Genomic DNA, 14,154 nt, shown 5'->3' with positions numbered 1-14,154 from the left:
TGGACGCATGCATATACCTACGCATTATCCCTCTTCCTCGCTCTGTCTGCCACACTCCCTTTCTATCACAGAGAGTCATGACACGTATTGCAAGACTCAGTCAAAACCTGCGAGCACAAATGGATGCTTGGTCACCGACGGGCATCAATCACAATCAGCTATTATGGGGGTTTACTCAAAACAGTTTACAGAATTATTTCAGTGGTCTTTCAAAACATTTAACATAAGTCTGTTTTGAATTTTTATTTATAATGATTCTTGCTTATCAATTCAAAAGGCATACTTGTTATTTGTAAAATCGCTAACATCTGTGTTCATTCATTAATCTAAAGATAAATTAGGTACATATATAAATAGAATGAAGAAATAGCGGCTACCATTGTAGAGGGTAAATTGTTATACTGTATATTTTGAAAGGTTGATTTTCTCAGACCTGTTTCAACATTAATGATTTTAAAGCATAGAAGATACATGGTGCTGTGTTTTACAAAGTTAAGTGAGGCTTTTCTTGTGTTTGCAGACAAGACTAGCCTTCCACTTTTCACGTCTATTTCTTCTATATACCAATCAGTTTTATTTATAATATCACAAAGCATTACCAATGTATCACAAACAGCAAATGACACTTTAATAGCCTAAGGGACTATATATTGTCCCCATGAGCCATGCATCTAAAACAATAATTATTCTCTGACATACTAAGAATGCATTTAATTTAGACAATCTAATTGATAATTATAATTGTTATTCAACAAGATTTGGTAAAATATGTCTTAAATCACCTTAAAGAAGTGTCAGTTCAGCATTTAGAACAAGATCGTTTTCATTCATAAGGAAAAAAACGGGCTCCCAATTTTTCGATATTTTCAAGATATTTGGCTTTTGCTTTTCTTTAAAGACATTAAGAAAACTTTAGAAGAGCCCAGAGACTCGTGGCATATATATATATAGGAATACTATATAGGTGATGAGTGTTTGTGTGTCTGAACTAAACTTGTTTGTGGATGGCCTTGGTAGATATGTAAAAGTAAACAACTACCGCTCAGTTTCAAATTTTCCTTTTCTCTTTAAGATAATTTAGAAAGTAGTTTTGACACAGTTCTGGGATCACTTATAGGAACACCACCTCATCTCTCAGACTCGTCGGCCTTTTCGCGGTGCTGAAACTACTCTCCTTAAAGTAACCACGGACATATCTGCCCTTGGCAATGGGGATGTTTCTGACCTGTCTGCTACATTCGACATGGTCGAATACTCTTTTCTTTTTTAAAGACTCCACACCCTCTGTGGGATTTCTGGATCCGCACTGTCATGGTTCAACTGACACGACCCAGACTGTGTTTATCGAGGATCAAACATTCCCGTTTTTTTTTTTTTTTTTTTTTTTGCGAGGTCCCCCAAGGCTGAGCACTTGGCCCCATTCTGTTCATTTTGCATGCAAAACTACTTTCATCATGCATCTATAGTCTCATTATGTTTTTTATCAATTACATGCTGATGACACTCAGCTGGACTGCTCAATATATCCCGCTGACTGAATCTTGCTCTTCTCCTAACACCATTATAGTCTGTGTTATAGTTAGGTCAAAAATCGGATGGCACAGAATAAACGTAAGCTTAATGATGATAAAACGATCGAGGCCCTCGACTGCTCGAGAAGAAGCAATCGTCCATCGCTCATCAGTCCACCCAAGCATGTCAAGGGGGACGACGCCAACATCACCTCCTCCTCGTCTGTCCGAAATTTTGGATTCATCGTTACTGCAGACACTAACCTTGATAGACCAGTTACAGCTGTCTGTCAGTCTGTCTATTATGATAGACAAGCTACTGTTGTCAGTATGCCATATGAGCTGTAAGATCAGCGCCATCCGCAACATTCTACAAGTGCTGCCGCTACTCGCTCGTCTGTGTGTGTTTTCTTCTTTCTCGGCTTGACTATGTAACTGCTTGCTTGCAAGCTGCCTTCATACCTCTTCATCAACTCCAAGAAAGTACAGAGCTCCACTGCACCTCTGGTGCTTAGAACCACTCCTCTCCTTTGTTTTCTGCACGACTACCCAGTACAAACAGTCTGTGCTGCGTTTTAATTTCTTTGCAGGCTCCTGCCCTGATGATATATTTCTCTGAGCTTCTCTTCCCCTGCATCCCAGCCAGATTACTCCACTATTCGTCTAATGAACATACTATCTATCCCTGTCACCAGAGTAACAACATAATTATGGTTACTGGATTTTTAGTTACTGTGCTGCAAAACAATGGAACTCTCTTCCCTTCCATATCCACCACCTAACCTACCCTTCAAATGTGCACTAAAACATAAAGCATCTGTCGACTATTCTGATTATAGTCAATTGACTATAGTCCGCCTGCTCGTCTTTCTCTGCAGATTTCTGACATTCTCCATCCTTATTGTTTGTTTCCTGATTCCTCTTTGTGTCTTCTATGTTTGTATTTTATTACTTGTTCGCACAGCTGTTTCACCTTCCGTTCTTCGTGTTCTCTTCATGTCTCTTACTTGTCTTAAGCACCAAGAATATGCTCCTTCGTGAGCGTAATAATGCGCTATAGAAATCATACTTTTTTTTCGCTATTAAGTAAAGGTAAATATTTGAGATGCTATCGAATACCAGCATCATTTTTAACATTAAAAAAAGGGTTTGTGGTGTTGCATTGCATCTCATGGACATTTGGCATTCACTCGAATATATATATATTTGCTATAAATGTCATTTAAAAGAATGGTGGTAGAGACTGATGCCACTTAAGCACCGAAAAAGATTTTTTTTTTTTAATAATGTGTGTAGTATTTGACTTGAATTGGTAACTGCAGATTAGCTTATCACACTTGGGACATGTTGTACCTTGTTCCCTTTATTTAATATTCAAAACTGAAAAAAAAAGTGATGAGGTAGTTTGCTCTGGGTATGTCTCTTGAAAATAAGTTGTCAACCTGACCTCAAAAGGATCATGTGTGTGTGTGTGTGTTTAATTTACACATTTCCTTCTATAAATGGCAGTCTTTGTCTTTATCAACTGAGCGATCATTTATTTTTGTGATTTGTGTAATGAATCACGACTTTGTCTTCTACTTTGCTGGTCTGGCGACTTTCTCAGCAGATCAAAATATGATGTATCACGTGAAGATTTGAACGTTTGAAATAATATAATGGCGAGGGCTGTAATGAAAGAGAACGCTTGGTATGCGCGATGCGGTCTTCGCCTGGTCCTTGCTGGTGACGTCACGCGAGGGCTATCCCTTCAGGAAGCCGCCCACGATTCTGGATCTGGTATTTGCCCATCCCCCAGTGGAAAGATACCTATTCAACTTGATTTTAGTGCATAGCATTTTCTTCTAATATCGACCATGTAATAATTTGTCTGGAAATGCAAGTGAAGGGTTCAAACTTTATCATGATAGTGACTATATAGGTGTCTTTCGCGGTGAAGACCGAGTAAAAGATGATTTATGGATATGAAGCAGGCTGTTCCTCACCTGGCAGTCGTTACCCTGCTGTTAGGCAGTTATCCAGATATTGATATCTTATAATATTGTTGTCGCTTTGTTTTCATATCAGTTTTGTTGACAGCTTGTCGGGATCCTCCGCTGGATTTTGTGTTTGATTGCGCATTTTATTCTCTGACCGACGTTTTCAGGAGTATCTCATGAAAAAAGATACAGGTCAAGGTGAGCTCCTCGCAGTCAGATGTTAAATGTCCGACTTAACTGCAAACTGGACTGAACTGAGTGGCGAGAATCGACGTCGGTGTGCATGAGCGCATTTAACTGCTTATACTCAGTTAAAAAATGAGTCAAGACAGTGACCTCTCACCTTGTTCGGAATATCCGGGGATTCTCTGACGTCAATTGCTATTTATATACAAACAGCCAATGAACAATCGCTTAGTTCGCGCGTTACGCGAGATCGAGATTTGCCTGAAATAAAAAATGGAATCTAGTAAGCAGAAGATCGCACGGCCAACTGGAGGGATTGTGAGATTCGGCTCCTAATTACCATGGTTGAAAAACAAAAAGGACTATTTGCGACGCTTTCCAACACATGGACAGCCAACAAACAAAATCAATTATGAAAAGCTATGGCAGTTGCAATAAATGCTCATGGAGATCAGAGAAGGGAATGGCGGCAAGTAAAAATAGAAATGGTCCAGTGTAAGAGCTAGGGCCATTACCTATGCTAGCATGATGAAAAGGGTGCCAACGGGAGGATGACCCAAAGAAGATTGGTGGGTGCAGCCACTACTTAATATCATCGGCAGAGATAACATGGTTATCATCGGAATCGATTTGCAAGCTAAGCTCATTATAACTGATGCATGACGGACAACGGCTGTAACAGTTTTTGCGTCAGTTCCCAAGATTAGTCTACTCGGAAGTCCCTTTCATTTAATTGTACAATTAAAAAATTTCTTAACTGAATCGGTGAGTTCTAATATCTATCAATAGATCAGGTACAAGGGATAAACCACTGCCCACTTAAAATTACCCCATGCGTCTATGAATAAATGTTTACATCTATTGTAGTTCATTTTCACGACTATACATGCACTTCTGGGCAGGTTCTGGTGAGTCAGCTGTGACTGTAGATAGACAACAGTTTGCGAAGATGATATTAAGTTTTTTTCTTTAGACTAAGAAACACAAACTACACGTAGTAACATTAATATATGGTGCTTTATATCTAATATGGGATATCATTTAACCAGGTTTTGTTTAATGTTCAGCTTTCAAAATCGTGCTCAGCAAAAACATGTGCTGATATCATTATTTGTATACTGTGCAGGACATTTGTCCTTCTTTTGGCAAAAATTGATCTGTTAGTGTATTTAGAATTCTGAATTTTTGTTACTGCCCAGGGTAGACAGTCCTTGTTATCAAAGTGTAGCCAAAACTTTGTTGTAAATACAAGTTGTTGATTACCTGCTGTACTCACACTTACACTCTCACTCGCTGGTATATGCTAAAAACAAACATTTCTCTAAATCAAGATGGTTTTAATGGCACTTATGGAAACTTACAGAAAATGCAGTCATTTCATAATGGTAGAATATCAATCATACTATAAGGCATATGTATACAAGAAATTTGTATGGTACCTCTTCACAGGTTTTGCCATTGCCACTGCAGGCAATTGCTGTGCAACAGATGGTTGAAGAAATTAAGGAGAACTATAACAGTATGCAAGTTAATTTTTTTTCACAACATATTTATCTTGCAACCAAGGATCGAGATGAATTGCTTTTATCATAAAAAAACATGAGTTATATGGGATTCAGAATTTGGTGCATCGGCACAATTGCCAAGGTTAGAAAAAAGAAGGCGCATGAACAGGGAAAAAATACAGTAGATAGGGAGTGTACTTTGGACTGTCTTCACTACTTACTAGTAGTTCCATTGTGTTTTCCAGTTTTGGCTCATACAATCAGTTTCCACATGCGCAAGGAAACTGATACTGTGGCTGACTCATCACTTACATTAAGTAAGTAAATAATTGCAAATGAATTTTTAAAACAAATAAGGATATGAACAACATGATGACAGGGTTGTAACTTAGGAAAACTTCAAGGGAGGGAAAGTCTTATCAGTTTAGAGTACACATAGCATATCATCAAAATGAAGTGTCTTCTGAAAGTCATAGATTCTACTTTTTCACTGATTACTTAAAAGTTTTAATTCCCTCAGTTGGTCACTTTATAGTATAAATTAACAGGAACTATGTTTCCAATCCTTGCATTTCAGATTTTTACCTTTCTGAGAGGGGGAAATTAGTTTTATGTATGGAGTAAGTGACAGAACCTACAAACATTATAAATTACATTATGGATTTTTTTGTGAACTCGGTTTAATTTTTCTGAAACGAATAATGCTGTGTAACAAAAGGTGCATTAAATTAAAGAGTAAAAAAACTCCTATGTTACAGCGTCTACATCAAACAGACCTGTAAGTACCGTAGAGCGCAACAGGGCCTTTTTTTAAGGCTCGAGAATGTGACCACTACTACTTTACAGTCCACCATGACAGCATCCACTGGAGGCGCTTGCACTATCACACTCACTGGAAAATCTGGATCATCTTCTTCAAATAAACCAACCAGCAGACTCTGTCAGCTGAAACAATAAAGGCAGCACAGCAATGACTCAAGAAAAGAATCAACATTGACTGTAAGAGATCACAAGGAGATGTTTTTAATTGACAAGGAGATAATATCTCTATCGAAGGTGAATTAATTCTGGAAAGTAGGACTTAAGAATTTGCAGACGCATGCCAGCGTTCAGTCACTATAACCTTGGTGAGAGACATGGCACTCTATCGTGCGCTGTCTGTAGAACATAGGCTGCTGAACACACACAGTTCAGAGCTAAGTCGACAGGAACTTTGAAGTCATCATTTAAGCCCAAACACCACAGTCCAGTTTTTAAAAACGTAAATACGATAATGATCAATATAAACACGCGAGGTCAAAATCCTTCTCTCGAAGCACACGGACGCTGGTATAAAAGTATATATAAAAGTGGTATAAAAGATACGACAACCTGTGTATTCAATAAACACCCGCTTTCAACTGTGGATGGTACATATATAGTTCCCCGCACTCAAGCGCTTCTTTCGCAGTGATGCTAAGCTTTTAAATATTTTTGTCAACTCTTTCTTGTGCGTCTCTCTATCTGAAAGTTGAATTATCTTTATATGTATCATAAAAAGGCGGTCGGATGTTTTTAGTCCATGTAATCTTTCAAGAAGGAATACACGTGCAAGGTCATCCCAAAAGACGCCCACTTGTATTGAAGAGCCTGCAGCTCTGTAGTCTTGTGTTGCTGTATCCCTCTCAAGGTCATATGTAACGAATCCCTAAATAATCCAAACACCATCTTTAAGCACGCTTAAACATGTAAGAAGAATGTGAAGACGGTACTGCACAGCTTCCGCGATTCCCCCTCCCCCCAGCAATGTCTGCGGATGGGGAATTGCGCACACTGCATAAAATTGCGCACTCCTCCTACATCCCTGCCAAAAAAAAAATTGCCAAAGAGGTTTTAGCTGTGACAACTATAAAGGGTTAGAAAGAGAGGCGTGGGGGAGGTGTAGCCAGGTGGCAGCTGCGGCTGTAGTTCATTTAACAAGAAGAGAGTATCAGATTCTTTACCTTTTGCTGTGTCAAGTTTGTGACTTTGCGTTCTGTGTGTATGATTGTGACTAACGCGCTTCTCTCTTACGCGCGCGCGCAAGCAGGGAAAAAAGTTCAGTACACTGTCAGGACAAAAGTCAAGGTAGGCATTTTCAGTGGAAAGAACCGAAATCTCTAGTAGGAAAAGAAAAGAAAAAGAAACCTCCGGCATCAGCTCGCTGAGTCGTCTCTTTATAAATAACTGCGCGTGCACACCTCGCACCTTCTCCACGCTCTCTCCTTGTATAGGCACGCACCACATTGGCTTACAGGAATCCTCACAGAGCGAGTCGACGTTTTCTGGAAAGAGGGGGAGCAGATGGTGATCCCGCTACACGAGCAAAGCTGAACGGTTGCTAGCCTCCATCTCTAGCCATCGTCCCTTCTCCACTCCTAGCGGAGCGACTCAGGACAGTCTGCAGCACGCAGACAGACAGCACGCAGCCAAGGGAAGGAGCTAGCTTAGAACAGCCACGAGGTGTTGGATAAACACTGAAGTCACTCCCTGCCTGCTCCATACCTGTCCTCCCTCGCTGCAGATAGCTGGCTCCAGGTAGAAGCAGTGAGCGGTGGTATCAGCAAATTACCAGTCCGCGTCCACTGTACCACCGTTTCCTTGCCGGATTAAGGTCGCGGAAATTTCGGGGTTTCGGACAGGCGACCAGTGAACGTAAGTACAGTCTTTGCTGTTTATTATTTCTGTCTTTGATAGTATACGTATTCTAAAGTAAAGTTTGTGCAGGATCTCATATGTTGTACAGACGACCTTCTTGCGCGTATGGCACCCCTAGAGTACATGTGCTTACCTTGATACCTGTAAGAAATGTTGTCGCTATCTTATTAGAGTGTAAAATAAAGTACAAGATGGAACGAAGTTTTCAAAAGAATGCAGAATCAATGTTACATTTTCTGAACGACTACAAGTACAGTGACCACATGTTGGCATCGTTGCGGGGAGGCTGATAAATGGCAGGAGATACACCCTATTTGTTTTCGGGCACGCAATGACGTAAACCGGTCTTGCCAGGTGTTTACAGGTGTTTTGCTACCAAGCAAATTGTTAATTCCGTCTGATCGGAATTCTGAAGAAAGCGTTTCCCGTTTTGTTGGGCATAATAAAGATAAATAAACTAAGACTTTTAAAAACTTGTATGTTATGACTTGCTAGAGTAAGTTTATTCTTATTCGTTAAATTAAAAAAAGGCATGAAGGACAAGATAATCTTTTGCTTAAAGACTGTTTTTGACACTTTTTTGGCAATCTTTAAAGACTAGCTTATATAGACAGTACCATCTGTAACTTTTCAAAATCTTTGCACATATAGTTGTCTGTTAATTCATAAAATGCATTTTTTCATCCTTTCTGGATGCTCAGGTGTTCCACTGCCGTTACATACGCTAAAGCTAATTCCAAAGTGCGGCTATGTTAATGCATGTGATAACACTATTGAGCATTTATTATACATTTCACACGTTTGGTGTAAAGTAAGTAAATTATGAGCATTGGGTTGTTGTGAACGCCAGATATGAGGTTTTGGGAGAAGAACGTCACGTATATCATCTGTTAGATGTCCGCGCACACCATCAACACTTCTTGTGGGAAGAGTAGAGTCACGTGCCTTGTCTAAAGCGCTTCAGAACCAAGCTGTTTAATGCGGGTGTGTTAAAAGTGTTATCATTCATGCATTCCACGGCAAGACCGATGCTAAACGCACCAAATAAGTCTAGTGAATAAGTCATGATATTTATACTACAGAACAGCTACCAGACAATCGAGAAAGAGGGAGGGAGAAGGGGGAGCATTTTTATGCCGAGTCAGCAACTAAGGCGATATCGCGGCAAAGCAGTCAGTCAGTCTTGTAAAATGATGCCACATGCAGAGAAAAAACAGCGTGCTCGAGACGAGATCTGAACCAAGAGCAGTGATTCCTCAGTGTATTTATGAAAGGCGCTAACCGTTGCGCACGGACCGCCTGAAGGGGGAGGGAGGAAGGGAGGAGGAGGAGAGACTGACAGTATCCTTATTATGAGTAGTTTTATTCCTGTTATAGCATCAAGTATCTAGAAGTTTTCTTTTCCTCAAACAACCAAAGGGAAAAAAAAAACAAATTACATTGGAACTAAGTTTTATTGCTACTTTCACTTTAGAGGATATTATATGTATTACTGATCTCCAACTACGGCACAATTTAAGAATCTCAGTTTACTTTTGTCGTGGACATCTGAGCCACACATTCCAATCTGCAGTTAGATGAATACGCTCTTGTAAATTTGAGAAAATATTCATGATTTATTCACTAACCTTCAAAAAGGTCATAAGGGGCGGGGGGAAGTGATGGGGTACTGCAAAAGTAGAGATTCCCTGCAGGAACTATTAACACACACACACAAGCGATTGGAAGTAAGCAACAGGCCTGTTGCAAGCTTCACGTTTTAAAAATATCTGAAAGTAGTCTTGTCTGATATTAAGCAAGTAAATAAAGAAAGTAAGGAAGAAATAAAAAGCAAAACAAATAAACCGAAGTCTTTGAGTGGCATATTGCATATTGTAAATGCTAACAAAGATGTTTACACACAATGATGTAAGACTTTGCTTTGGCCTGTTTTGTTGTGCATCCTTGACTCCTGGCCTTAAGTAAATGTACTTTTGCGTCTGTTGAGCATGTATTTTCTCTGTGTTGAGGAGCAGACACCAGTCGTTATGGGTGCATCTTCTCCTTACTCCAGCATCCGGTCAGTGCTGCTACTGGCATAAATGTGTGATATGCCTTGGCCGGAAAAAGTATAATTTCTTCAACGTATTTTCTACCAGGAGAATGAGTGTTGTCTTTAAGATCTTTCCATGGGTGTGTTCCTTACTTAGTCATTTTGAAGCTGATATCCCTTTCCTGAGCAAGTCTAAAAAGCATTTTCACATTTTACTGTCCGCTGTTAATGGCTCTCATTGCACAGGTGAAAATGTCATCTATCTCTTCAGTTCCACCTGGCACCTGATGCTGCTAAAAGCAGTCCTTTGCGGACCAGCTGGTTATCGGTACGGAGGGCACAAGTGTCTCTTATCCCTTTTACTTTTTTTCTTAACTTAATTAAAATCAGGTTCAGCCAAAGACTGGTGCTTCTTTACAACTGGTCTGCTATTTTTAGTAGAATAAGCTTTACTCACACTCTAACTGAAAATTTCTATAGTGCACTCGGGGGCGCTGCTCATCTCTCTTGTTTCTCTCTCGAAGATAAACCGTATGTGGTATTGATTTCTTTCACACACCTGTTGGTCATCTGCCATCTGCATTGCTTTAGAATTGTTCAACCAGTTAAAATAAAAGATGGTCTGTGATCTCATAATTTGAATATTTCCAGACCGCAGAAATGTTTTCAATCTAAAGAAAATGTTAAACAGTATTTTGGCGTGTCTGAGATGACCGCTGACTGGAGGGGAAGAATTAGAATTTTACTTTGTGCTTGACCTGCACTTAGGATGAGAACACTGCTTGAGGGTAGGCAAAGTGGATAAAAGTGAACAAGCTCTGTCCTTTTTTCTAATGATAGATTTCAGCATGACGTATTTTGAAAGATCATGACGTCACCGGCAGCCATCTTGGTAGTCTATATGATGAACAAACTATCGTTATAGTTGTTTTCACTAGTGTATCAATCCACATTGCCTAAAGATAATTGAAAATATGCGTATCAGGACGGGGATCCGTAGAATTGTTAGCTACACATCACCTACCAAGATGGCGTCTCATGCCGTCTCAGCTATTGCATACTCCATAGGCTTGGTGCAGACACCTGCATGTGTATTTGTATGTCCACACCCACGCGTGCCGTTGCAGTAACCAATTTTCTGGGCAATCAAAATCTTCAGACAACAGGCATAATATATCCAAGTAACTCGTAAGTAGGTTTCCAGACTGATGTTTTCCTCAAATACCTTTTTACCCTCAGGTATTATTTGCCTCTTCCTCCAAACCTTCAAATCATGCACGCACGTGCACCAGCGAAATGCAAAACACGCACAACAAGATGGGGATCTGTCTAATCTGAGCTGCATGGCTTGCTGTGATGTGTTTGTTTGTGTGTCTCCTTACCTGACAGGTGTGCTGCTCGGCGGGTAGCGATGGCTATCAGGCGCAGGCTGTTCGCCAGTACCCCGGGCTACTCCGTGGTAAGCCACGCCCTTCAACGGTATAAGCGCCATGACTGGCAGGGTCTTTGTCGTTTCATGGTTTGAATTAATGCTAAACCTGTAAAGTATCCGTGGTATTTTTATGAAATTTTTTTTGGCTTATTACACACGGATCAGTAAGTTTAATAGATGAAATTAATAAAATTTTATCCAAACAAACCCCTGCAATTTTGCAGTTCTCAAAAATACCAAACAATTGCTCTACCTCTTCTAAAGACTATAAAGCTGGATGATGAACTCAAGTAGGGGGTGCTACTTTGTACATGTTCTCTGTACGACAATGACCCTAGCAAAAGTGATGGTGCCACTACGTTCCCTACAAAATTTAATTGTTTATTTTCATTCTCATCGAATTTTCCATTTCTCTTTTACCCGTGCTTCACTTACTAGCATTAAGTACCGCATCACTGACATTTGTCTAAGTTTCATCATCGTAATAATGAAAACGAGAAGACTCAAAAATTATTGGCTACACGAAGAAGTGAACTTTTTTCAACAATAAGGGGAAACTGTAAATGATATGATTGTTTCTTGGCATAGACACGTATACTGTATGACTATTTTTGGTCCAGCAACAGCTTACATGCTGCTCTAACTTTTATGCTGCTTCTGTACGATTTGACTATAAGCTATTGTATGCTTGCATGTGCAGTGTTGAGAAACTTTCAAATATAATAAGGATTTATGTAAACACAATATTTTCTTGCTCTACCGACGGCATGTTTCAAGGCAAGTAAAAAGCATAGTATTATCCAGTTTCGCTTCTACGTGATTGTGTTAAGAAATGTGTGTATTCTTATTGGTTCTTATTAGGTTTTTATTTAGCGCTAGGTATCTTCCGGCTTAATGGTTCTCAAAAGCAGCAACACAGTATTGCCAAGCGCATTTTTAGCGGCTCATTTTTCTTAGGAATTATTTTCGATGTAAATAATTTTTTGTTCTATTTTTTACCTCTGACCTTTAATTTTAAAGTTGAGTGTATTTCTTAGGTACATAACTTGTACAGAAAAATTCGTTTTCGGATGTAAATAAAAGTACGAGATTCAGTGCGCATGACAACGATGGCTTCCTATGAACGAAAATCTGTTAATTTACCAAACATAATGCTGACGGTCTATCTGTAGCTTTTTGCGTTAAGTTAGAAAATTTTAGTTTGTAATTTCTTTTTCATCCTCTTCTAGCGATCTCTGTGAGAAAATGTCTGTGAAATTATCTTTCTGGAAAATTGCCAGGTGGAAGTTAAAACTCTGGAACAGTGCAATGAAGTATGGCTTTGCAGCCAGCGCACGCCAATGGAATTTATCACATTAGTGTAGATGTTAAGATTTTTGTACAATAGGAATGTTATCGGCATAAACTTTCCGTCAGAGTCACGTAGGTTTCAAGAGGCGCCTTTTATATACAAAAAAGAAGGAAACTTAATGGAAAATGTACTATCTTTAAAGAGCACAAACAAATCTGGTAAACGCTTGATAATATGTACTTGATAAAACGTATAGGTAACTCTAGCTTGAGAGTAAGGTTACAAACTGACTATAAAATGTAATTTAGCATAAATAAAACATTTATATATCTATTTGAAGAGAAATTTCTTTAATTCCGTTTTCGAGAAGATTTCAAAAAACGTTAATCGTGACTATTTTGTGAGTAAATGGTTTCTTCTTACCTGGTTTACTTATGAAAACGGGACCAACAATCTAGCTGTTTATGTACACAATACTAATAGCATCACTGCTGCTGCTTTAAAAGCTAGATCGATGTGTCTATATACATATAGCTCTGTTCCTCTGATACCTTTACAATCGTTAACAGCTCTGTTGAACGCAGTGTTAAGGCTGGTCTAGGCGTCTGCTTCCTTATTCTAAATTTTTGTGACGACCAGAAGTATATTAGTTTCATCAGTATGACAAACTGGAAGATTCTCGCCCCATTTTGAGAAACAAGGATTCCTCCAAACCATAATGTAGTAAGGACACTTTCGGTTCAAGATCGTTTTTCGCAGTGGGATAAAAAACGCTTAGTCTGGAAGCGAAGAAACTTAGTTTGCAGGGTATGTCGAACGGTAGCACTGTATCTACATACAAGCAGCATCCCAGAGGAAGGTACTGATTGAGTTGGCTAGGTGCCACGGACTGGAGCGAGCACTCGAGCTTCTTTTGCTATCTCTGAGTTCTTCCCGGGCTGGCTTGGAGCTGAATCCAAGCCAGTTTCAGAAAAGAGCATGTTTTTTTTCTTTTCCTTCTTTTCCATTTTGTTTTGTTTTCCTTCCGTATTAACGTGTAGATGTCTTCCCTCGCGCGCGCGCGTGCGCGTGTGTGTGTGCGTGGGGGGGGGGGGGCGTGCGTGCGTGTGTGTGTGTAGGCGTGCATGTGTGTGTGTAGGGTGTGCGTGTGTGTGTGTAGGGTGTGTGCGTGCATGTGTGTGTGCGTGTGTGTGGGCGTGTGCCTCTGTACGTGTGACTGTGGCATGTTGCGCCTGTGTGCTCTGACACCCGCATCCTGCTGGCATTGGCATAATCAAGACCGCACGCCTTCCTCTCGCGCGCTGAGCACGCGCACCTTACCAAATAAGTGGCACGACCTTGGTGATGTCTGCAACAGTGGCGGGGTACTTTTCCTTTGCCTCATCTCCATGTTGCTTCGACCTAAACACTTAATGCCACTTACAGCACCAGCGACATGAATCTGATAGACTTACTAGTGGAAGCCATCCGTGTGTAAGAAAATACACTCCCTAGTACCCGTGTACATATCTATATAAAAGTATTCTTTGTGTTTGCTTGCTT

At 40.0% G+C, this 14,154-nt stretch overlaps 1 protein-coding gene and 1 long non-coding RNA gene across 8 annotated transcripts in view; both read left to right on the top strand.

The window, feature by feature from the left end:
• The first annotated feature begins 3,952 nt into the window (after positions 1-3,952).
• LOC112576528 lies at positions 3,953-7,610 on the top strand. 2 transcript variants are annotated; one of them, XR_003101862.1, is made up of 4 exons: positions 3,953-4,245; positions 5,126-5,195; positions 5,427-5,498; positions 5,940-7,610. It is a non-coding gene; the product is annotated as an uncharacterized LOC112576528 (long non-coding RNA). The 2 variants fall into 2 exon arrangements; XR_003101863.1 differs by having other exon boundaries at positions 3,953-4,441.
• A 16-nt stretch (positions 7,611-7,626) lies between these two features.
• LOC112576527 overlaps positions 7,627-14,154 on the top strand; it is a 31,789-nt gene continuing 25,261 nt past the window's right edge. For 5 of the 6 annotated variants that reach the window (XM_025259059.1, XM_025259061.1, XM_025259057.1 and 2 more), the window contains exons 1-2: positions 7,627-7,854; positions 11,279-11,348. In XM_025259059.1, the coding sequence (XP_025114844.1) occupies positions 11,301-11,348 (48 nt within the window). In that variant the 5' untranslated portion in view covers positions 7,627-7,854; positions 11,279-11,300. The remainder of the gene's footprint in view (positions 7,855-11,278; positions 11,349-14,154) is intronic. The other variant, XM_025259058.1, reaches the window with a different exon arrangement.

This window comes from Pomacea canaliculata, linkage group LG12 (assembly GCF_003073045.1).
Source record: "Pomacea canaliculata isolate SZHN2017 linkage group LG12, ASM307304v1, whole genome shotgun sequence".
Taxonomy (NCBI): Eukaryota; Metazoa; Mollusca; class Gastropoda; order Architaenioglossa; family Ampullariidae; genus Pomacea; species Pomacea canaliculata.
The sequence above is the reverse complement of the archived record's forward strand: the minus strand, read 5'-3'. Positions and strand labels throughout refer to the sequence as shown.